Source organism: Palaemon carinicauda, chromosome 25, assembly GCF_036898095.1.
Source record: "Palaemon carinicauda isolate YSFRI2023 chromosome 25, ASM3689809v2, whole genome shotgun sequence".
Taxonomy (NCBI): domain Eukaryota; kingdom Metazoa; phylum Arthropoda; class Malacostraca; order Decapoda; family Palaemonidae; genus Palaemon; species Palaemon carinicauda.
The window spans coordinates 32,174,992-32,199,824 of NC_090749.1; the positions used below are offsets into that span (position 1 = coordinate 32,174,992).

Genomic DNA, 24,833 nt, shown 5'->3' on the forward strand with positions numbered 1-24,833 from the left:
GGGTGGCTGGTGCCCTGACACACCTGCTACCTACATTTTATATTTGGATGTCTCCCAAGTTTCTTTAGCTTTTTTTTACCTCCCAATCACCATAAACTTATTTTAATTTTCCTTTAATTTTAGTTTTTTAACTTATCCATTCCATAAACTGATAAGAATTTGGTTTGAAGTTTCAACGGTATCGTCTATGTCATTTATGGAGAAGTAAATTTGTGTATCATCCGCAAATAGTTTAAACATCACTTTATAAATATTAGTTACTTTTTATAGACCTTTAGTATAGACCCAAAATAAGATAGGGCCTGGTACACTTCCCTGAGGTACCCCTCTGTTTCCAATTCGTACAGAGTAGTTTCTGTAAACCAGGTAGTCTTTTAGATACCCAAAACTATTGGTCTTGAATAATTAAGCAGCAATTCATGCACAATTATATCAAAAGTAACACTAAAATCGAGTAATATCAAAATACTACTTTTGTTCTCATCTATCATATCTAGCAGATCTTTTACAACAGAGCAAATGGCTGACTAGCTGTTTGATAATGCTTCTATTTCTTCTAAGTGGCTAATTAGCTGTTCAAGAATTACGTATTCAAGCACATTTGAAATAAAGGATATTTTCGAAATATATCTATAGGAGTTTGATTCCTGATATTATATGGAATAATTGGATATAACTATGATTGAAAATTTTTATTAGCCATACAGTATAAGTTTACTTTTATTTGCCTTTTAAGCCTCGTTTTTTTACACCATTAATCACTTAAATACATTACTTAATTGAACAATCATGAAATCTATGGGTTTATTCAGATAAACATAGGCATAGAAATGCACAGAGTCATTAATTCAATGTATTATATTCGATAAAGTATCATGAAAAGTTTAGTTTAATTAAAATGAAATATAAATATTGACAAAGGTCCAATAAAATCTATCGAAGTTTTCCATAAAACGTTTTCTTTAAAAGAATCAAAATGTCAAAAGTTCATTGTCAGACGTACGATAACTAATAGTTTCAAAATTCCAAATAACACAATATCAAATTTTATTGATGCAACATTAATAGAATGTGTATATTCTATATTTTATATTAGAATTATTATCATTGAAAAGTATTTCTATACCAAGTTTCGTTTTTTAGTTTTGACATTTGTACGATAACAAGTTATCGTTGTCAGACGTAAGATAAATAGTTTCAAAATCCTAAATAACAAAATATCATATTTCATTGATGAAAAATTAATAGAATATGCATATTTTACATTTTATAAAAGGATTATTATAATTAAAAAGCAATTCTATACCAAGTTTCGTATATTAGTTTTGACATTGTACGATAACTTTTAATTTTCTTCAAAGTTCAATCAGCTGATGATGTATGTAAACAAACATGGCGGCCTGCTCAAATCGCCGGCAAATTAATTCTTCGATTTTCGTCAATTCTTCGTTAATTCCTCCTTTATTGTCTACAAAAGTAAGTTTATATTACACATGAATCCCTTTATTTCTGTTTATAGTTACGTAATTACGTTTTCTAATGTAAAAGTTCATTTTATGACAGGACCGGCTGAAGCCCCTAAGGTGACCCCAAGCAAGATTTGATTTGTGGTGTCCATTGGTCCTCAACATCACCTTTGCTTAGTTATGACTTGTGCTTGATTGTTTCATGCAATGTGAAGGTGTAAATAATTGAATTTGGGTTGTGAATTCACAATATACTCCAGAATTCAATTTTCACAATTGTAATTTAAATTGCGTAGTTTGTCCCTTTAGTTTTATTATAGTTTAGTACAATATCAATTAGGACATTGGAACTTGGGGGTGTATGTATGAAAGCGGCCACCTGTATGTATTATTATGTCTACCTTAGAGTAGGGCAGTGTAAGGGGGTTGGGGGGCATAGGGGGCGTCAGTCCACCTCCCCCCCCCATTAGGTAAGTAGGTAAGGACATGGTTTGTGAGTAAGGTTAGGGGGGAAAGTTTAGGTTAGTTGACGTCCATCTTTAATGAACGTGTGAGGAACTGGCCTCTCATATACAAAGGCTCCGGAACTTGCATAATATAATAGATGTCTCTAAATACAGCATTTTGAATCCCATGGCCTACTGTCGGCATCCACTGTTAATTTAGATACATAATTTAATAAAGAAAAGTGTTTAATTCACTAAGTTATAGAACATTTAGGTTTTATTTTATATTTATATTAACAAAAATTTTCCCAAAACGACTTTATTTAGTAAATTTCAACCCATAACCATGAATTGCCAAGTTATAATAATCGAAGTAATCAAATCTTAAGTTTTTATAATTGAAAATTAATGCCCAAATTCCATCCCACATGTTCTGCTTGCCAGAACATAGGAGCAATGAGGAAATGGTTATGTCAGTGCAACTAACCAATAAATCCTTATCTCAATCAAGTAAGGAATTTATTTTCAATACGATGAACACTGCTACAAACGACTCCATAGAAAATAAGATTTAAAGTCACGTTTTCTATGCATCCGGAAGTCCAAGCAAACTAAAGCTCCAGTGTTTAGACCGTCTTTCATCATTGTTAAGCAGTTTGTGACAACGGTGACTGGTTTTTTATGATGATCACTGTCAGGGACTACAAAGTTTAAAAAAGGGATTTAAATATACAATTAGGCTGGTATGTACATGGCGTTTTGAATGTTTTTTTGATATGGACGACTGTTTGAAACGCATAGATGTTCCTACACATTTACAAACCTTCGTTCTTTATTAGAGATTGATTAAAGCATAGCTGGAACTTAACAGTTAAAAACTCGCTAGTGGTGGGAAAGCCCCCCTTTCTGCCCGCAAACAACACAGTCACTTTGATTCCCTGCTGCTGAAGAACGCAAACATGCTATTGGGTATTGGCTTCTCTTCAGACTTGCTCTTTAAGATTTACTATCTTTAACTCTTGGACAAGGCGTTTGTTCTCAGTGATGACGCTGTGGTGCACCTTTGGACTTAAATCCTTGAAGGGGAATAAAACTCTGGGTGTGATCTTGAGTATCCAGCTAATATCTCACCCTTGAGTCAGACTTCTCTGATTGTCCAACCCCCTGACGAGTCCGAAAAGAAGACTTTATCGGGAGAAACAGGTTCCCACTTCCGGAAAGAGACCGTAGTTCTTCGTATGTTGTATGTCATTGATAATAATATGTTTAAACTTCTTAGTTGTTCCGTAACTGACATACAAGCCACGCTATTTAATAGGGGTTATTACTTTCAGCGTAGCTGAAATGACGAGCCATTAGAATTTTAACGAGGGTTTACTACCCCACCGCTAGTTAGTGGGGGTAGGGAGGGTAGCTTGCTCCCCCCCCCCACACACACACACCTGTGCTTGAGCTCACTTTGCTCTCGGCTCGGGCGGTAGTCGGACTTGTCCGCTCTCACCCTCGCCTCTCTGACAGCCATTAATGTCTTTTTGCTTTCTCTTCTACAGGTTTGAGTATGAAGTTGGCCTCTGTGATCATGCGCAAATGTCCTGGATTACCCGACCGGCCTTGTGGTGCATTTATGTCGGTGGTCGAGACAGACCCTCACACCCTTTGTTCTTATTGTAGGGGCCAACGGTGTGATAGTAGTAATAAGTGTGGAGAGTGTAGGGAGTGGTCTACCTCCCAGTGGGAGAGGTTTTCTCGGCGACGTAAGAAGAAGTCCAGGCAGGATATTTCTCCTTCGAAGATTTCTTTGAAAGGAGAAAATCCCAAGGACTCTTCTTCCGTTGCCCAAACCTCCTCCGAAGCTCCCACTTGATCGGTTTCTTTCGAGAGACCGTCGAGTGGTAGCGTAGACCGTGGTTCTGTTTCCCGATCTCGGGGTTCGAGAGATGGCGTTGCCTCCCCTAGCGAGGCAGCTCCACCTCTTCCCCCGTGGGAGGATTTAAATGTTAATTGTTCCGTAACTGAAATACAAACCACGCTATTTACATGGGGTGATTACTTCGGCGCAGCCGATGACGAGCCATAAAGTTTTAACGAGGGTTTCCTACCCCACCGCTAGTTAGCTTGGGTGTAGGGAGGGGTAGCTAGCTACCCCTCCCCCTCACACACACCGGAGAATACTCCACTTTACTTTTGGCTTGGATAGTGATCGGAGGTCTCCGCTCCTATCCTCACTTGACGGCCATTATTGTTTTATCTTTTAACTTACCTTTTCTTATACTTGATATATTTAAACATTACTGATGTTTATATATATCTTTGTGTATAGAAAATTGTAAGTTTCCTTTGTTTTCGGTGTTGTGCGGTGTGTGTTGTGTACGTCTACTAGAGTTTCACCGGCTTAGTCCACCACGATCTTTTCATGATCACGGCCTTTCACTTCTAGGCCACCATGGTTGCCTTCGTGGAGACCGGCCCTTCTCTTGAGGTCGTTCACCTCTTACTCCGTACTACGCCTACGATAGCTTCTCAGAACCGAGTCGCTATTTCGTCTTATTTGTCTCAATTATTTTTACGAATATAATTGTGTTTTAACTTTTCAGCTCAGGGCTCACGTCCCTTCGGGGGTCGGTGATCCTTGGAACATTCAAAGTCAGTTGCATAATTATCTTATTATAATTCTGTTTTGTTAACTTTCGTCCCCCCCCTCACCTGGGCATGCCGGGTGGGGGAGGGGGGGGCGCATACCTTTCGTTCTTATGTTCTTTCCCTCGGGTTTCTCTTCGGAGTTTCAACCGGGGGAATTTCTGTTAAATAATTATTCTGTTTTATTTTCCAGTTTACGATGCTGTTTCTTCGTGCCTGTTGTGTTTGCCTTCGAAGCAGAGCTGTCCTGTTTATCCTGAGGAGTCGGCTTCGCCGCCGTCTCTCAAGGCATTCATCAGGGGCATTTCCTTCTCTTAGAAGTTCCCCCGTGATTGCTGCCAGCTCTTCATTGCATCCTAGAACGATAAGGAGGTTCGCCTCCAGGGTAGTTAATTAACTTCCCTTTTACTTTTCCCTGGTCCTTGGCGGTTATGCTCTTGGGGCTGAGCGACCGCCCTTGTGACTTGCTCAAGGGGCTGAGCGGTTGCAAGGCTAGACCATGGTACTAGCGACTATGCTCTCGGGGTTGAGCGGTCGCTTCTGTAGCTACGCTCAAGGGGCTGAGCAGCTGCAGGATCTGTCCGGCCCTCTCTCGTTCGCGAGGGAGGCCGCACTAAGGGCTCCTCCTCGGAGGATCGCTCCTTTTGTCTCTTCTACGAAGTGTCCCCTCCCGTTCGCGTGAGAGGACACTCACAGAGACTCCTCTTCGGAGGATGGTTCCTGTTTACGTCTGCTGATCTCATGGCCTTTTGGGGCTCCTTCACCAGTCTCTTCTACGAAGTGCTCACCTCTCTCGTTCGTGAGAGAGACCACTCATAGAGACTCCTCTTCGGAGGATTGTTCCTGTCGTCAACAGCTTGATGTTCAGTCACTAGCACTTCGGTGTTAGTGTCAGGGAAACTTCCGTTTCTCTTTTTCCCTGATCCTTCGGGGTCTCGGATCTTAGTTACGCAGTTCCCTCGGGCTCTCATAACTTTAGTCACTTCTACACTTCGGTGTTTAGTGACGGAGAAACTTCGGTTTCTCATTGCATTGACCCTTCGGGGTCTTGCAACTATCCCCTCCGGGCCTCGCTACTCAGGCTACGTTAGACCCTTGGTCTCTCGTCCCTCAGTGTTCCTGTTGCCTGCTGTATCCGTTCCTGACTGCAGACGCGCCTTGGGCGCCCACGCCCCCGTTATCTAACGGGCTCCTCCCTTCCCTTCGGGGCAGGAAAGACTTTCTCACACCTTGAGTAAGTCCCTTAAGTGCTAGGTATCACCTACGCCCCAACGTTCCCTTACGCGCTAGCGCTCGACTGCTGTTCCTGAGACTGCCTTAGAGACACCCTGTTCCAGTATTCAGTTAGGCTGCTAACAATGTTCCCTGCGCATTTGCGCACATCATTGGGGTTCCTGAGATAGCACACTGGCGCTCACCAGCAGTTCAGTCTTCGGTGTCTCTAAGTCTCTTCTACGAAGGCCACCTCTCCCGTTCGCGGGAAAGGTACTTCACAGAGACCACTCCTCGGAGTATTTAGCAGTCCTTCAGTTGATCGTCGGCACTGAAGTAGACCTCCTGGTCCTCTTCAGGGGATGCTCTCCCTTTTAGGGACACACCCCAGTTCCTGATCTACGAGCTAGCGATCCTTCAACCTTTTCCAACGATCTTCTGTTGTGCAGGAGCCTACGATCTTCACTCACGCATAAGCGCTGAAGACCGCCCGCATGCGGGATTATTTCCCGCCCGCGATCTCGCGGTCGTCGATTTACCCGACGATCTTCTGTTCGCGCTAACGCGTAAGCGTTGATGATCGCCCGCTCGCGGGATGTTTTCCCGCGCACGATCTCGCGATTGTCGAGGGACGCGCGATCGTCGACGATCGTTAACTGACGATCTTCTGTTCGCGCTAACGCGTAAGCGTTGATGATCGCCTGCGTGCGGGATGGTTTCCCGCGCGCGATCTCGCGATCGTCGAGGCTCGCTAGCCGACTATCTTCTGTTCGCGCTAACGAGTAAGCGTTGATGATCGCCCGCGCGCGGGATAGTTTCCCGCCCGCAACCTTCAAGGCCCTTCCGCTCGCGATCGTCAACCCGGCAACTGTTGTTAGCCGGCGATCTTCGGATCCAGCGCTGACGATCTTCTTAGTGTGCGTAAGCGCCGAGGATCGGTCTGTGCGCGGGATGGTTTCCCGCGCGCGACAACGACGCTGTCCGCGCTCGGTTCTCCGCACGCGATCATCGACGGCCGTTAGCCGGCGATCTTCGGATCCAGCGCTAAGCGGAAGCGCCAACGATCTTCTTAGTACGCTTAAGCTCCGATGATCGTTCTGTGTGCGGGATGGTTTCCCGCGCACGGCAACGAGGCCATCCGCACGCGATCGTCGACGGCCGTTCGCCGCCGACGATCTTCACAGTACGCGTGAGCGCCAAAGATCGTTCCGTTCGCGGGATAGTTTCCCCCGCGCGACCATTGAGGCTCACGCGGTTTCCCGCTTGCGATCGTCATAGATCGTCCGCGCGCGGGCACCGAGGTTCCTGCTAGTGATCGCCGACTATCTTTTCTCGCGCGCGAGCTCTGACAATCGTCACTTTTGCGTGAGCGTCGAAGATCGTCCGGGCTCGCGTGAATCGCCGACGATCGTCTTGCATTGTTGGAGATCGTTCGCACGCGGGCACTATGGGTCCCCGCTCACTGTCTCCTGCGGTTTTTTCTCTCGCGCTAGCGCCGACGATCTTCGTACTCGCGTAAGCACCTAAGATCGTCAGCGTTTCTTCAGCATTATTCTTCCGTGCATGGGATGGTTCCCCACATGCGATCGCCGACGGCGCTAGCACCGGCGATCTTTTTTCACCGAGATCGTTCGCGCGTGGGATGGTTTCCATCGCCCATGATCATTCACGCGCAAGCCCCAGCGATCTTCATACGCGGGGATCGTTCACGCGGTCGCTGATACGCCCACGCGGGCATGCGGGCGCGGTTATTCTGCTACGCATGCTTTATTCACGCGCTACCCAGATATGTGCTTTTCGCGCGATCGTCAGCGTGATCGGCGCACCGTTCTCCGACACGACCGTGCCCTGTTTACATCAGGGCTTATGGCGGTCAGGCCACCTCCGCGTTTCCCTCCCCCGCAGCGCAGAGCAGCGCCTTCTCCGGAGGGGGGGGGGAGGTTTCCGGACAGGTCAAAGGTCTCTTCTCCCTTCACTGCAGATTCTCTACGGGCGAACCCTCATGTGTCATCTCCCCCAGAGGATCGAACGATCCTCTTCCCTCCAGAGGGACTCCTTGTCAGCGCGAGGATTGCCGTCGTCAGAGCGCTCAAACAGGCGATGAGCCTGTGCCTTCTGACTGGGGTCACTAATCAGTAGCAGCTTCCTTACCCCCTGAAGGGGGTGAGAGGAATCCCTGGCATGGTATCTTCCCCAAGGACTATCCTGTCCCTTCGCGAGTCCTTACGCAGGCGATGAGCCCTCCTCAGACTCCATCTCCCCTCCCCGGCGGATGAGCTTTGCCCATCCCCAGGAGGGTCGGAAGACCCGGTCCTCTCCCCTTCACTCCATAGGGAGAATCCCCGCCTCTTCCTGAGGGTCCTATCGTGCGGAGGGGGCGAAGCCTTACATTCTTCATCGCTGGGGTCCTGTTTCCCTCCTAGGAGGGATCCTGAGGCCATGTCTTCTGCAAGGATCCGATAGGATCCAGTTGGACCCTTGGGGCATGTCTACGAGTCTCCCCAGGAAGAGCCTCCGGGGATGGGAGACCTTGCTGCCAGTCCATCAGGAGGAGGAGCTCCAGGGGTCAAAACTTGCATTCTGGCCCTCAGGAGAAACCTCAAGGGGATCCCAGATTCAGAGATCCCTCTTCGGTAAGGGAAGGATTCGGTCGTGGACTGAGTTCTACTCACCCAAGGACTCCCTTACGTCAGTGCAGCTTGCCCTGGTCTCAGGGAATGGAGAGTGCCAGAGACTAGGCCACGGGCCAGCTCTCCTAGCTTGTCTCCTTCAACAGTCCCGGTTGGTTTCGAGCCGCTCCCTCCTCCTTGGGTAGGGATCGGTGAGGGGACGGGTCCTCCGGGTGGAAGTCCAGTCCATGTCGGAGAAGCGCCCCCTCCAAGAGGTGGCCAACGGGTTCCGAGGCCTCCGTAGTCGCCTCCTTCCCTTCTCGACTCCGTACAGGGTTGTCAAACAGTCTCCGTTCAGCATAGCGACAGCAGACGCGGTCAGCTTTGCGGTGGACCACAAGTCTTCATGGGTACACTGGTCCGGTAGGACTCGTACTTCCGGTCCTGGTTCACCCATCTTCAAGGAAGTACTTTGGAGTCCACCTGGAAGGCGGGTATACCAGTTAGAGGGCTGTGCTTCGGCACCTCAACAGTTCTCCAATACTTCCTCTCGGATCTCTTCACGGGCGCTCAGCATCGGCATCCGGCCACTCCGTTCCTGGTTGGCTGGCCGATCCTGGCAGACTCGAAGGCTTCCCTTCGTCATCGGGACAGGCTCCTCGGACTTTACCAAGTTCTAAAGATCATGGTGGTCCTCGAGGAGTCCTCCCCGCAGCCCTCTCAGAGTCTGGTATACCAAGCCTGCTCTTAGGCTCCTATCTCCCGTAGCCTTCCCTTCAGACGTCAGGGTACCAAGGCAGAGGAAGGTCGCGAGACCTTTCCTCACACGAGAAGACCCTCCAACCCAAGGTTGTTACGTCTCTCCTCCCTGGCCCGTCTGGTTTCCACAGTCGCCCCAGGTTGAGTTCTCTTCAGTGGCGACTCGGGGAGTCGGGGGCACGTCTCCCCAGACGCCGAGACCCCTAGGGGACAACCGGTACAGACGAACCCATAGGGTTGGGAAGCTGACGAGGGCCTACAAGAGGGAGTGATCCTTCTCGTCCTTCCCCCTAACCTGATGCTGTTTTCGGACGCGTCAGAGAAAAGGGGGGCCCCGCGTTCTGATCCACGGGTCCTCAGGCCGGGGGTCAGAACCAGGAAGAACCTTCTCTAGTCCTACTAGAGACGGAAACCGTGTTTCTGGCTCTTCAGTAGCTCCACCTAGCCTGGCGGACTACTCTGTGGTTATGAGGATCAACATCACCGCAGTGATGGTTTTCTGGCCCAGACAAGGAGGTACTTTTCAGTACAACCATCCCATCCTGCGGTAGAGATACCGGGATGGTCCGAGTCCCCCTCAGTCTCCTTGGCAGCTCGCTTGATTCCAGGCAAAGGAATGGGCTCGCCGACAGTCTGAGCAGTGTGTCACGGACACCACATTCCGGTGGTCTTTGTATCCTCAAGTAGCCTACAAGTCCTGCCTCGGTGGGGCTCCCTCGGTGGACCGGTTCGCTACAGCACTGAGCTGCAAGCTCCCGCTGTACTGCTCCCCGGTCACGGATCCCAAGGCCCTCTGGTAGGAGGCCTTCCAGCAACGGTGGGACACCTTCGATGTGTTGCCTCCGTAGCTTGCTCCTCTTCCCGCCGGGAGTCTATCCAGCACCTCCTCAAAGAGAGAGGATTTTCGCAACAAGTGGCGAAAAGGAGGCCTGGACACCTGCGCAAGTCTCCCGCAAGTAGTTTCCCACGCGATAGGGCGAGTTTCTGTAACCGGTGTCTGGGAGAGGGCATCCCTCCACATGTTGCCGCTTCCAGCAATAGCGGAGCCCCTAGTGGGATTGCGGGATAAGTGTGCCTTTCAGTTTCGACTGTGAAAGGCTATTCCTCAGCCTTAAGGCTTGCCTCCTGGCTCTAGGGACAAACATTTCTCCCCCTGCTGGAACTCTTCCTTCGCATGCGAAGCCTTGTCCTCTCCTGCCCTCAGTCGAAGGTGAGACCACCTCCTTGGGACGTGGTTCAAGTCCTCGAGTCTCTAAAGAGACCCCCTGACGAACCACTACGTAAGTCCCCAGCCCACCACCTTCTGGGTAGACAGTGTTCCTGCTAGCCTATCTTCAGCCAAGCGAGTCACATGGTCTCTCTTACGACTTCGCCTATTCAGGGGGTTAGGGGGAGGCAACATTCAGGTTCGTCCCTGAGGTTTGTTGCCGAGACTTAGAATCCGGGAGTGCCGGACCCGCTTCGACTCCTTCCAGGGTTCGAGTCTCTGTCCTGTTGCAGATGACTCAGTCCATCTCCTACCTTGCCGGTAGGGGGTCTGAGCTAGTGTCTTCAGAGAACAGCTGCAGTTCGTCTCCAGGTCCAAGTCTCGTTCATGGATCCTGGGTAACGAGGAGAAGGGTCTCCAGGAGTACCATCTCGGCCTGGATTCGCAGGGTGCTACACCCTGCCTTGAATCCTGACCCTTCTCCGTCGCTCCGCCCTAGAGCCCATGATGTCAGGGGCTTAGTTACGTCCCTGCCCCATCATGGAGCATCTTTCAGTGACGCAGGTCCTACAAGCGGGGATGTTGAAGCATCAGACCTTCTTCTCAGCCCCTTACCTGCAAGACATGACCCACAGGAGGCTCGATACGTTTCTATCAGCCTTGTGGTGGCTTCACAACAGCTGGTCTAAACCTCAGGCTCCTTGATGGACAAGTAGCAGAATGTTGAGGGCATTGTTACCTGGTGTTAGTCTGCATGAATGAAAAGATCTGTCTGGCCCTTATCCTTTTTCTTTATCCTCTCCTCCCACGGAGAAAGCAGCATCCTGGGTTCTCTGCACAGCTGACCTCAAACCACTGCAGGTAGACCATGCTTCCTTGTGTTCCTAGTATTAGGTGTAATACTGTCATGTCCCCATACCCTGACAAGGTGGTATTCGGAGAGTCCTAGCCCGGATTCCCTCCTGAGGGACTCCAGGGCAACTGCTTGGGACAAGTCACTTTTCACCTTCGCACTCACCTTACGTAGGCCGCGGCAGTTTCACAACTGCCAGCAAGGAGCAGGGATTCCCTATTGTCCGAGTACTTGATCGCTCAAATATGGAATCCCCGGGCAAGCCAAAGCCAGTATGGCCGGGACTTACCACCCTTCCTAAGGGTTAAGTCACCCCATGTAAATAGCGTGGTTTGTATTTCAGTTACGGAACAAATGACAAATTCTTAGATAATTTGTATTTTTCCTAACTACAGTATACAAACCTTAGCTATTTACAATTATGTGCCCGCCAGCCCTGTCCCCCAAGATAAGTCCTACCTCTAAGTAAAGTGGAGTATTCTCCGGTGTGTGTGAGGGGGAGGGGTAGCTAGCTACCCCTCCCTACCCCTCCGCTAACTAGCGGTGGGGTAGGAAACCCTCGTTAAAACTTTATGGCTCGTCATTGGCTGCGCCGAAGTAATCACCCCATGTAAATAGCTAAGGTTTGTATAATTAGGAAAAATACAAATTATCCACGAATTTTTCATTTTAAATGTTACTGATCTATTCCAGCTTTGGTCTTCCTTGGAGCTCAAGGGTTCACCCTCCAAGGAAGCCTTGATTGACATCATCCGATTGGGTGCCGCCGTCAAGCAATCGCCGACTTTGGCAAAGGTTGATCCTCTGTCTATTGTCGACGTTGTGGTGTCAGAGGTATCCAATGCGGTATCTCCTAATACCTCTGCATCTTCTCACCCCGCAGTAGCTGAAGGCTTAGTTTCTCCCATTCCTGCTCAACCTACGAGGGAGAAACTAAGTACAACAGTCTCTCCTGCCGGTGATTCTCTCTCGGGGGAGTTCACTCACAGAGACTCCTCTTCGGAGGACTGCTGAAGGTCAGCTTGCTGATCCAACGGCCCCCAGAGGGCGCATACGTCACAAGGCTCGCCTTCCTCTTCACCAGAGAGGCCTTCCTTCACCTTATAAGTCGTGAGGAGGCGCCTCTTCGGTTCACCATCACCGTTGCAGTCCGCCGCAGAGGAGCCTTGTCATTGATCTCCGGCTGTTCCTGCTACGACCCTGGACCTCTCTGCAGATTGTTCGCAATCCCCTTCGGTGGAAGGTCGTCCTTACAAAGGACACGTCGACCTTCCACCCGACAGACCTGCTGACCTGCCGTCGCCGTTCCTGGCAGCTGATGCGCGCTACGCACTAACTAAACCTGTCTTTAAAAGTCAAGCACTGGTCCCTTCGGGACAACAAGGGCGTACGCGCCAATTAGCGCACACGTCCCTTACGCGTTATGCTAAGCATGCGTGCCAACGATCTCCTGACCTCATTGAGGTTCCTGAGATAGCGCGCCAGTGCTCACCTGCTGCTGCTGTTCCTGTTATAGCGTGCCACAGCGCGCCTTCAACCTACTGCGCGCCATGCGCGCCAACGTTCTCCTACACGTCAGCGCTCACCAACGCGCCAACGATCTCCTGTGTGCCCACGTTCCTCGGATCTGGGTGCTGTAGGGAAGTCTAAGGCTTCTCCTACTCGCCAACGCGCCGCCTGCCTTCTCCTATGCGCCCAATCGCGCGCGTTCACCTACACGCGCCCGTGCCCATCTCCTACAGCAGCTATGCACCGCCAGCTTGATGTGTGCCCACAAGAGGCACGCCAACGAATCCAGGTTCCGGCTGCGCGCCCGCGCGCAAGGGATATCTCTCCTGCGTGCGTGCGCCCGACGTCGTCTTCTGGGGCACACGATCTCTCGCCCGCACACCCACGGGCCCTGCATCCTGATCCTGCGCGCCCGCGAGCGCGAACATTCACCCTCGCGTGCGCGAGCGCACAATCAGCCTCCTGCGCGCCATCGCTCGCCCGCGTGCACCCTCGCAATCTCCCTTGCGTGTGCTCATCAGCAGTCTCCCGCGCGCAACCCCATGTATTCCCCATTGCGCGAGCGCCAGTACGCTCCGCCATGCGATCGTCAATACCCTCCCGCGAGCGAGGCTGCATGGCAATGCACGGCAAGGTCGCCATTGCCACATTTCCACCCCCCCCCGCAAGTGCAGAACAGCGCGCTCGCCGGTAGGGGGTAAGGTTCCTGAAAGGTCCAGGGACATTTCTTCTCTTTCTTTTCAGGCGAACCCCCATATGGAAACTCCTCCCAGGGATCGGTCGATCCCTGTCCCTCCAGAGGGAGTGTCTGACAGCGCAGCAGTCAGCCAGCAGCCTTGGTTTGGGGCACTTACCAGAGCAGTTACGCAGGCTTTCAAGCCTGTTCTCTCTGAATTGGGCAACAAATCCTTGGCTACGTCTACTCCCCTGAAGAGAAAAAGAGGAATTTCGGACGCGGTGACTTCTCCGAGGACTAAGCTGTCTCCTCGTAAGCCTTCGAGGCAGCCCCCCCCCCTGACTTTTTCTCCCTCCCTTTCGGACAAGGATTACCCCTCCTCAGGGGAGTCACGTGAGGTGAGACGTTCCCCCATCGCACCAATGAGGGAAACCCCACCTCGCGCTGAAAAATCTTCTTGGGTAGGGGCGGAGAAGAGCCTGCCTCCGTCGTTGTTGGAGTCCTGCATCCCTCCCAGGAGGGAGTCGAAGGACTCCAAGACAGTACCGAAATCCTCGTCAAGACTTAGAACGGAGCCAGCTAGTCACTCGGAGAACGTCCGCAAGTCTCCCCAAGAAGAGCCTTTTGGGACAGGAGACTTCGCTGCTAGTCCTTTCGGAGGAGAGCTGCAGGAGTCAGAACATGCATTTTGGCAGGTTCTGACCCTTATGAGGACTCTCAATGAGTTTGCCAACCCAGAGATTCCTCCTCGAGAGGGCAAAGACACGGTCTTGGACTGAGTATTTGGGACTCAGAAACCCTCTAAGGCCAGTGCAGCTTTGCCTTGGTCTCAGGGGGTTAAGAGTGCTAGGGACAAGATCGCGGTCCAGCTCTCTGAGCTAGCCTCCTCCAGCCGATCCAGTGCTGGCAACAAGCCCCTCCCACCTCCTCGTGTACAGCAGAGGAGGTACTTCGAGATCTTAGAGGAGCCTTGTTTAGCTCTTCCCCTTCACCATTCGTTGGAAGAGCTTACTAGGGGAGTCCCTCATGAGAGACTCCAACCGGCAGGTTTCATTCTCGGCGACTGAGATCCTTAATCAGGAAAAGGTTGCAAAATGTGCTATGCAGGCCACTTCGTGGCTGGACATCTGGTTAGGGACCTTAGGTATCCTGATACGTTCGGAGGATTTATCCAAAGAACGTACCAGGAAAGCTGTGGAGACCTTTTTACTCTAAGGCACTCGCACGATCGAGTTTCTGGCCCACTAGGCTAAGTCTCGAACTTGGGGGCGAACACCATCCCGAAATGTCGGGATGCGGTGTCTGAGAGGTTCCACCAGAGGGTCCCTAGCACCAAGATAAGCAGGCTCAGACATTCTTCCATGGTGGGAACGAACCTGTTTGAGCCTAAGGACGTGGAGCATGCGGCTGAGAGGTGGCGGAAGTCTCACCAAGACTCCCTCCTACATAGGGCTTTGACAACCAAGCCCTATAAGCCTCCAGCACCTCAGCAGCCCCGTCCCACTAAGACCACGAAACCGACAACGGCAGCGAAGACAGTGGTGTCTAAGCCCTTTCCTTAGAAATCCTCCAGGGGAGGGAAGAATCCTAGAGGGAACAACCGAGGCTGCAAACGCTAGAATTGGCAGTCCCCCTGCATGTCCACCAGTGGGGGGATGCCTACAAAGTTGCGCAGACAGGTGGCAGCAACTCCGGGCCGATTCCTGGGCGATTTCCGTAATCAGTCAGGGATATCGCGTCCCGTTCACAACATCTCTACCTCCCCTGACGACGAATCCAGTGTCACTGAGCTCCCTTGCCATGGGATCAGCAAGGGGGCAGGCCCTTCGGGCAGAAGTCCAGACCATGTTGAAAAGGGCGCTCTCCAAAAGGTCCTCGACGGGTCCCCAGGCTTCTTCAGTCGACTCTTTCTTGTAAAGAAGGCGTCTGGAGGCTGGAGACCAGTCATTGACCTCACAGCTCTGAACAAGTTTGTCAAGCAAACTCCATTCAGCATAGAGACCGCAGACACGGTCAGACTTGCTGTGAGACTGCAAGACTTCATGTGTACACTGGATCTGAAGGACGCGTACTTCCAGATCCCAGTCCATCCGTCTTCAAGGAAGTACTTAAGATTCAGCCTAAACAAGAAGGTGTACCAGTTCAAGGTGCTGTGTTTCGGTCTCTCCACAGCACCACAGGTGTTCACCAGAGTGTTCACCCTAATATCGTCTTGGGCACACAGGATCGGCATCCGTCTCCTCCGTTATCTGGACGACTGGCTGATCCTAGCAGACTCGGAGTCATCCCTTCTTCAACACCGAGACAAACTTCTGGGACTTTGCCAGGATCTGGGGATCATGGTAAATCTCGAGAAGTCCTCCTCTGCTTCCCACTCAAAGACTGGTATACCTAGGCATGATTATAGACACCAATCCCCACAAAGCCTTCCTATCAGACGACAGGATAGCAAGGCTGAGGAAGGTCGGAAGTCATTTTCTCAGACGAGAAGAGCTTCCAGCCCAATCGTGGTTACGTCTCCTCAGTCACCTCTCATCTTTGGCTTGTCTAGTTCCCAACGGTCGCCTCAGGATGAGATCCCTCCAGTGGCGACTCAAGTCCCGGTGGAATCAAGGTTACGATTCCCCGGACGTCATGATCCCTATGGGACCTGCGGAACGGACGGACCTCCAGTGGTGGGTGACAGACGAGAACCTACGAAGAGGAGTGGATCTTCTCGTCCTCCCCCCGGATTTGATGCTGTTTTCGGACGCCTCAAAGAAAGGGTGGGGGGCCCACGTTCTATACCACAGGACCTCAGGCCTGTGGTCAGAATCAGAAAAGTGCCTCCATATAAATCTTCTAGAGATGAAGGCCGTTTTTTTTGGCCCTTCAACAGTTCCAACAATACCTGGTGGATCACTCTGTGGTGGTGATGAGTGACAACACCACAGTAGTGGCTTACATCAACAAGCAAGGAGGTACCTTTTCGCAGCAGCTATCCCATCTTGCAGTAGAGATACTGAGATGGTCCACTCGATTCCACTATTGGCACGTTTCATTCCAGGCAAAAGGAATGTGCGCGCCGACAATCTGAGCAGAGCGTCTCAGATAGTGAGTACCGAGTGGTCTTTGGATCATCTAGTAGCCAACAAAGTCCTGACTTTGTGGGGTTCCCCGACTGTGGATCTATTCTCTACAGCGCTGAACTTCAAGCTTCCACTGTACTACTCCCCAGTCCCGGATCCGAAGGCGCTCTGGCAAGATGCCTTCCAACAACGGTGGGACAACATCGACGTGTATGCCTTTCCCCCGTTCTGTCTGATGAGGAGGGTGCTCAACAAGACCAGAATATCTGTCAATCTTTCAATGACCCCGTATAGCTCCGCTATAGCATCACGCGGAATGGTTTCCAGACCTTCTGCAACTCCTAACGGAACTTCCGAGAGAACTCCCTCCACGACACGATCTACTCAGACAACATGCTAACATCTTCCACAAAGCCGTAGCTTCGCTACGACTTCACGCCTGGAGACTATCCGGCATCTCCTTGCTGAGAGAGGATTTTCGCAACAAGTTGGGATTAGGATCTCTGGACATCTGCGAAAATCGTCCGCATCAGTCTACCAGGCAAAGTGGAAAGTCTTCTGTGGTTGGTGTCGTGGAAGAGGTATCTCTCCACTCGATGCCAATATTCCAACAATAGCAGAGTTCCTCGTGTATTTGCTGGAAGAAATGCGCCTTTCAGTCTCGGCGGTGAAAGGCTATCGCTCAGCCTTAAGTCTAGCCTTCAGGCTCAAAGGAATTGACATTTCTTGCTCGCAGGAACTTTCCCTACTCATAAAAGTTACGACCTTACCTGCCCTCAGTCGGAAGTGAGACCTCCTCCATGGAACGTGGTTCGAGTTCTCAGGTCTTTTTAGAGACCTCCCTATGAACCATTACGCCAGGCTTCAGATCGCCACCTAACTTGGAAGACGGTGTTCCTACTAGCTTTGGCTTCGGCCAAGCGAGTCAGTGAACTTCATGGTCTCTCATATGACATCGCCCATTCAAGGGGATGGGGGGAGGTAATGTTCAAATTCGTCCCTGAGTTTATTGCTAAGACTCAAAATCCGGGTGTGATGGACCCTCAGTTCGACTCTTCCAGATTTCGAGTCTTTGTTCTGTAACAGATGACACAGATCATCTCCTACTGTGCCCAGTAAGGAGTCTGAGGCTATATGTCAAAAGAACGGCTGCAGTTCGCCCCCAGGTGCAAGCATGGTTTGTGAGCACTGGGAGAACAAAGAGGAGGGTTACCAAGAATACCATCTCGGCATGGATTCGTAGGATAATCCATCTGTCCCTTAATCTTGACCCTCCTCCGTCACGTCGCCCTAGAGCACATGATGTCAGGGGCGTAGCTACGTCCCTGGCCTTCAAGAAGAATTTCTCAGTGACGCAGGTTCTTGAGGCTGGGGTGTGAAAGCGTCAGACAGCCTTCACAGCCCACTACCTACAAGACGTGACCCACAGGAGGCTCGATACGTTCTCTATCGGCCCTTTGGTGGCTGCACAACAGATGGTTTAAAACCTCAGGCTCCTTAGTGGACAAGTAGCAGAAGGTTGATGGCATTGTTACCCGGTCTTAGAGTGCGTGAATGAAAAGGTTTGTCTGGCCCTTATTCTTTTCTTCATCTTCCCCTCTCTTGGGGATATATCCCCTGCGCGCGTGCGCCCAACGTTATCGCCCTAAGGGCTCTTCAGCCAGATCCTGCGCGCCCGCGCCCGCGCACGCGCGAACAATCGCCTTCGCGTGCACGAGCGCTCATCCAGCCTTCTGCGCGTCCTCTGCCATTTCCAGCTTGCTCGCCCGCGCGCCCTCTCTATCGCCCCTGCGCGCGAACCAGGGCAAATCCTAGCGCGCCAGCGTGATGCCACGCACGAGGCTGCAGGACAGCGCGCGGCCAGGTCATCATCATCACGTTTCCCCCTCCCCCCCCGCAAGCGCAGAACAGCGCGCTCGCCGGAGGGAGGGAGGCCTCCAGATAGGTCTAGGGAACTTTCTCCGTCATCTTCTTTCCAGGCAAACCCTCCTTTGGTAACGCCTCCTAGGGATCAAACCATCCCCTTCCCTCCAGAGCGAGTTTCTGACAGCATAGCTGTCAGTCGGCAGCCTTGGTTCGGGTCCATCGTCAGAGCGGTCATGCAAGCTTTTAAGCCTGTCTTCTCTGAGCTGGGCCACAAATCATCGGCAGCTTCTTCTCTCCTAAAGAGGAAGAGAGGAGTATCTGACGTGGTAACTTCTCCAAGGGCGAAACTGACTCCTCGGAAGTCTTTGTGGAAGGCCTCCTCACCCCCCCAGACTTTCTCTCCCTCCCCCTCGGACGAAGATTTCCCGTCCTCAGGGGAGTCGCGCGAGGTGAGGCGTTCCCCCATCGCACCAATGGGGGAAACCCCGCCTCGTGCAGAGAAGTCTTCTCGGGTAGGGGTGGAGAAGAGCCTCCCACCATCACTGCTAGAGTCCTGCATCCCTCCCAGGAGGGAGTCGAAGGCTCTAAGACTTTACCAAAGTCGTCCTCAAGGACTAGACCAGAGCCAGCCAAGCCCTCAGGGAACGTCCATGAGTCCCCCCAAGAAGAGCCTTTGGGGACGGGAGACTTCGCTGCTAGCCCTTCAGGAGGAGAGCTGCAGGAATCAGAGCATGCCTTCTGGCAGGTTCTGACCCTTATGAGGAATCTCAACGGGTTTGCGGATCCAGAGATTCCCCCTCGTGAGGGCAAGGACACGGTCTTGGACCGGGTCTTTGGTACTCAAAAACCCTCTAGAGCCAGCGCAGCTTTGCCCTGGTCTCTAGGGGTTAAGAGTGCCAGAGATAAGGTCGAAGGCCAGCTCTCTGAGCTCGCCTCCTCCAGCTGATTCAGTGCCGGAAACAAACTCCTCCCGCCTTCTCGTGTCCATCAGAGGAGGTACTTTGAGATCATGGAGGAGACTTGTTTAGCCCTTCCCCTACACCATTCTGTGGAAGAACTTTCCAGGGGAGTCCCTTTAGAGAGAGACTCCAACCGGCCAGTTTCGTTCTCCGCAACGGAGATCCTTAGTCAGGAGAAAGTGGCGAAGTGTGCCATGCAGGCAACTTTGTGGCTGGATATCCGGCTGGGGTCTCTGGGCATCCTTTTACGATCTGAGGACTTATCCAAAGAGAGTACCAGGAAGGCCATGGAGACCTTTTTACTCTCAGGCACTCGTACAATCGAGTTTCTAGCCCACCAAGTCTCGAACTTGTGGGCTAATTCCATCTTGAAACGTCAAGATGCGGTGTCTGAGAGATTCCACCAAAAGGTCTCCAGTGCAGATATCAGCAGGCTCAGACATTCTTCTGTCTTGGGGAAGACCTTGTTCGAGCCTAAGGACGTGGAACAGGCTGCTGAGAGGTGGAGGAAGTCCAACCAGGACTCTCTCCTTCAGAGGGCTTTAACATCAAAGCCCTATAAGCCTCCAGCAACCCAGCAATCACGTCCTACCAAGAACACGAAACCGGCAACTACAGCGAAGACAACGGTGTCTAAGCCCTTTCCTGTCAAGGACAAGAAATGCAAAAGGTCCTCCAGGGTAGGAAAGAATCCTAGAGGGAGCGGCCGAGGCCGCAAACCCTAGGATTGGCAGTCCCCCTGCATGTCCACCAGTGGGGGGATGCCTTCAAAGTTGTGCAAACAGGTGGCAGCAACTCCGGGCCGATTCCTGGACGATTTCCGTAATCAGTCAGGGATATCGCGTCCCGTTCACAACATCTCTACCTCCCCTGATAGCGAATCCAGTCGTTGAGCTCCCTTGCCATGGGATCGGCAAGGAGGCAAGCCCTTCGGGCAGAAGTCGAGACCATGTTGAAGAAGGGCACTCTCCAAGAGGTAGTCGACGGATCCCCAGGCTTCTTCAGTCGACTCTTTCTTGTAAAGAAGGCGTCTGGAGGCTGGAGACCAGTCATCGACCTCTCAGCTCTGAACAGGTTTGTCAAACAAACCCTGTTCAGCATGGAGACGGCAGACACGGTCAGACTTGCAGTGAGACCACAAGACTTCATGTGTACACTGGACCTGAAGGACGCGTACTTCCAGATCCCAGTCCATCCGTCTTCAAGGAAGTACTTAAGATTCAGCCTAGACAACAAGGTGTACCAGTTCAAGGTGCTGTGTTTCGGTCTCTCCACAGCATCATGGGTTTTCACCAGTGTTCATCCTAATATCGTCGTGGGCACACAGGATCGGCATCCGTCTCCTCCGTTATCTGGACGACTGGCTGATCCTAGCAGACTCGGAGTCAGCCCTTCTTCGACACCGAGACAAACTTCTGGGACTTTGCCAAGATCTGTGGATCATGGTAAATCTCGAGAAGTCTTCTCTGCTTCCCACTCAAAGACTGGTTTATCTAGGCATGGTCATAGACACCAATCTCCACAAAGCCTTCCCATCAGACGACAGGATAGCAAGGCTGAGGAGGGTCGCGAGTCCTTTCCTCAGACGAGAAGAGCTTCCAGCCCAATCGTGGTTACGTCTCCTCAGTCACCTCTCATCTTTGGCTTGTCTAGTTCCCAACGGTCGCGTCAGAATGAGATCTCTTCAGTGGCAACTCAAGTCCCGGTGGAATCAAGGTCACGATTCCCCGGACGTCATGATCCCGATGGGTCCTGCGGAACAGACGGACCTTCAGTGGTGGGTGACAGACGAGAACCTACGAAGAGGAGTGGATCTTCTCATCCTCCCCCCGAATTTGTTGCTGTTTTCAGATGCATCAAATAAAGGGGGGGGGGGGGGGGGGGCCACGTTCTGCACCACAGGACCTCAGGCCTGTGGTCAGAATCAGAAAAGTGCCTCCATTTAAATTTGCTAGAAATGAAGGCCGTACTCCTGGCCCTTCAACAGTTCCAACAATACCTGGCGGGCCACTCTGTGGTGGTGATGAGCGACAACACCACAGTAGTGGCTTACATCAACAAGCAGGGAGGTACCTTTTCAGAACAGCTATCCCATCTCACAGTAGAGATGCTGAGATGGACCGAAGTCCCCTCGATCCCACTATCGGCTCGCTTCATTCCAGGCAAGAGGAATGTGCTCGCCGACAGTCTGAGCAGAGTGACACAGATAGTGAGTACCGAGTGGTCTTTGGATCATCAGGTAGCCAACAAAGTCCTGACTTTGTGGGGTTCCCCAACTGTGGATCTGTTCGCTACAGCACTGAACTTCAAGCTCCTGCTGTACTGCTCCCCAGTCCCGGATCCCAAGGCACTCTGGCAAGATGCCTTCAAACAACAGTGGGACAACATCGACGTGTACGCCTTTCCCCCCCGTTCTGTCTGATGAGGAGGGTGCTCAACAAGACCAGAATATCGGTCAATCTGTCGATGACCCTTGTAGCTCCGCTATGGCATCACGCGGAATGGTTTCCAGACCTTCTGCAACTCCTAACGGAACTTCCGAGAGAACTCCCTCCACGACAAGAGCTACTCAAACAACCACACGCCAACAATTTTCACAAAGCCGTAGCTTCACTTCGACTTCACGCCTGGAGACTATCCGGCATCTCCTCACTGAGAGAGGATTTTCGCAACAAGTTGTGAACAGGATGCCTGGACACCTGTGAAAGTCATCCGCAGGTGTCTAACAGGCAAAGTGGCGAGTTGTCTGTGGTTGGTGTCGTGGAAGGGGTATCTCTCCACTCGATGCCACTATTCCAGCAATAGCGGAGTTCTTTGTGTATTTGCGAGAAGAAATGCGCCTTTCAGTCTTGGCAGTGAAAGGGTATCGCTCAGCCTTAAGTCTAGCCTTCAGGCTCAAAGGAGTGGACATTTCTTCCTCGATGGAACTTTCCCTACTTATACGAAGTTATGAACTTACCTGCCCTCAGTCGGAAGTGAGACCTCCTCCATGGAACGTGGTTCGAGTTCTCAGGTCTCTTAAGAGACCTCCCTACGAACCGTTACGCCAGGCTTCAGATCGCCACCTAACTTGGAAGACGGTGTTCCTACTAGCTTTGGCCTCGGCCAAGCGAGTCGGTGAACTTCATGGTCTCTCGTATGACATCGCCCATTCAAGGGGATGGGGGGAGGTAACATTCAGATTCGTCCCTGAGTTTGTTGCTAAGACTCAGAATCCTGGAGTGCCGGATCCTAGGTTCGAGTCTTTCTGGATTTCGAGTCTTCATTCTGTAACAGATGACCCAGACCATCTCCTACTTTGCCCAGTAAGGAGTCTGAGGCTATATGTCAAAAGAACGGCTGCAGTTCGCCCCCAGGTGCAAGCATGGTTTGTGAGCACTGGGAGAACAAAGAGGAGGGTTACCAAGAATACCATCTCGGCATGAATTCGTAGGACAATCCATCTGTCCCTTAATCTTGACCCTCCTCCGTCACGTCGCCCTAGAGCACACGATGTCAGGGGCATAGCTACGTCCCTGGCCTTCAAGAAAAACTTTTCTGTGACGCAGGTTCTACAAGCAGGGGTGTAGAAACGTCAGACGACCTTCACAGCCCACTACCTGCAAGACGTGACCCACAGGAGGCTCGATACATTCTCTATCGGATCTGTGGTGGCTGCACAACAGCTGGTTTAAAACCTCAGGCTCCTTAATGGACAAGTAGCAGAGGGTTGAGGGCATTGTTACCTGGTCTTAGTCTGCGTGAATGAAAAGGTTTGTCTGGCCCTTATTCTTTTCTTCATCCTCCCCTCTCTTGGGGAAAGCAGCATCCTGGGTTCTCTGCACAGCTGACCTCGAACCACTGCAGGTAAACCATATTCCCTTGTGTTCCTAGTATTAAGTTAATATTGTCACGTCCCCATACCCTGACGAGGTGGTATTGGGAGAGTTTTAGCCTAAGTTTCCTTATAAAGGACTACAGGTCAACTTCCTAGGACGAGTCACACTTCATACCTTCACACACAGCTTATGTAGGCCGCAGCTCTTGCGCAGCAAGGTTCTAGCGAGGTGCAGGGTCTTTATTGTTGAGTGCTGATACACTCAGATAGTGAGTTCCTGGGCAAAGCCAAAAGCCATTACTGGCTGGGACTTACCACCCTTCCTAAGGGGTGAGTCACCCATATTAAATAGTGTGGTTTGTATTTCAGTTACGGAACAAATGACAAATTCGTAGGTAATTTGTATTTTTCCTAACTATACAAACCTTAGCTATTTAATCAAACTTGCCCGCCAGCGCTATCCCCCAAGATAAGTCCTACCTCTAAGCAAAGTGAGCTCAAGCGCAGGTGTGTGTGAGGGGGAGAGGTAGCAAGCTACCCCCCTACCCCCCCCCCCCCCCCCCCCCCCCCCCCGCTAACTAGCGGTGGGGTAGTAAACCCTCGTTAAAAATCTAATGGCTCTTCATTTCGGCTATGCCGAAAGTAATTGCCCATATTAAATAGCTAAGGTTTGTATAGTTAGGAAAAATACAAATTACCTACGAATTTGTTATGTTTGATTTTGGAGTGTCCTTCTCCTAGAGGAGCTGCTTACCAGAGCTAAAGAGTCTCTTCTACCCTCACCAAGAGGAAAGTAGCCACTGAACGATTACAGTGTAGTAGTTAACCCCTTGAATGAAGAACTTTATGGTTATCTTAGTATTGTTTTATATGAGGATAGAGGAGAATGTGTTCTACTGAAAGAGGTGGGGATGTGTCTGAAATTGAATTGGACATAAAAATAGGCTGAAGTATTGACAAATGAAAAGTTTGTACTAAAAAAAAAGTTTCTTAAAAATGTTTACTCTGAAGATATTGAAATACATTATACTATTACAGTACTTTGCTTTGGTATGTGTTTAGATACATTACTGTATTTTATACATTGTATGTTACTGATTACTGTACTGTATTACGTGCTGAAATTCCTTTTGACAATTTCAGGACCTTTTGCCATGACATCGAAGATGTACGACGCTATACAGGAAACTCTGGGCATGTCGCCTTTCATCGCCACGAGTCAGATGGGAGGTGGATGCATCAACGAAGGGGAAGTGTACGAGGTGCATCTTGGAAAGGTCTATTTGAAGAGAAGCTCCAATGAAAAGTTGCAGCAGCATTTAAAGTACATTTACCCCTTCACAAGTCTTGTGGTACATGGAAAAGGTATGTAATTCTTATCAGAGTTTTTTCAGATGTCTGGTTTATAAAGTCCTATGGGATTGAAGTGAATGAGTTCTCTCCATTCTCTGCAATCTAATGCTCCTTTTCTGCCCTGCGTTCTGAGCCGTTATATTGGTTCTAAGCCACTTTATTCCATTTGAACCACTTCATTGACTTAAACGATTTTCAAATCATCTCGGTCAATGAGATTTCAATGACGTATGTATTATTTCTATTTGTGCTTTACCATAGTTCTTTGAGATCTGACTTTTTCTCCCCCCACGTGGCCATTCTTTTTTATTTCGTGGATGTTCAGAGTTTGAAATGGACATATGACGAAAGAAGTAAAGAAGGATTAAGTTGGAAAGCGTTGGGGGCGACCAACGG

At 50.8% G+C, this 24,833-nt stretch overlaps 2 protein-coding genes across 2 annotated transcripts in view; both read left to right on the plus strand.

The window, feature by feature from the left end:
* The window catches only part of LOC137618979 (hepatitis A virus cellular receptor 2 homolog), a 600,331-nt gene that overhangs the window by 164,658 nt on the left and 410,840 nt on the right, over positions 1–24,833 (plus strand). The window lies entirely within an intron of this gene.
* Positions 1,381–24,833, plus strand: part of LOC137618653 (uncharacterized) — a 170,539-nt gene continuing 147,086 nt past the window's right edge. The window contains exons 1-2 of the mRNA XM_068348788.1: positions 1,381–1,476; positions 24,228–24,449. Of these exons, the coding sequence (XP_068204889.1) occupies positions 24,239–24,449 (211 nt within the window). The 5' untranslated portion in view covers positions 1,381–1,476; positions 24,228–24,238. The remainder of the gene's footprint in view (positions 1,477–24,227; positions 24,450–24,833) is intronic.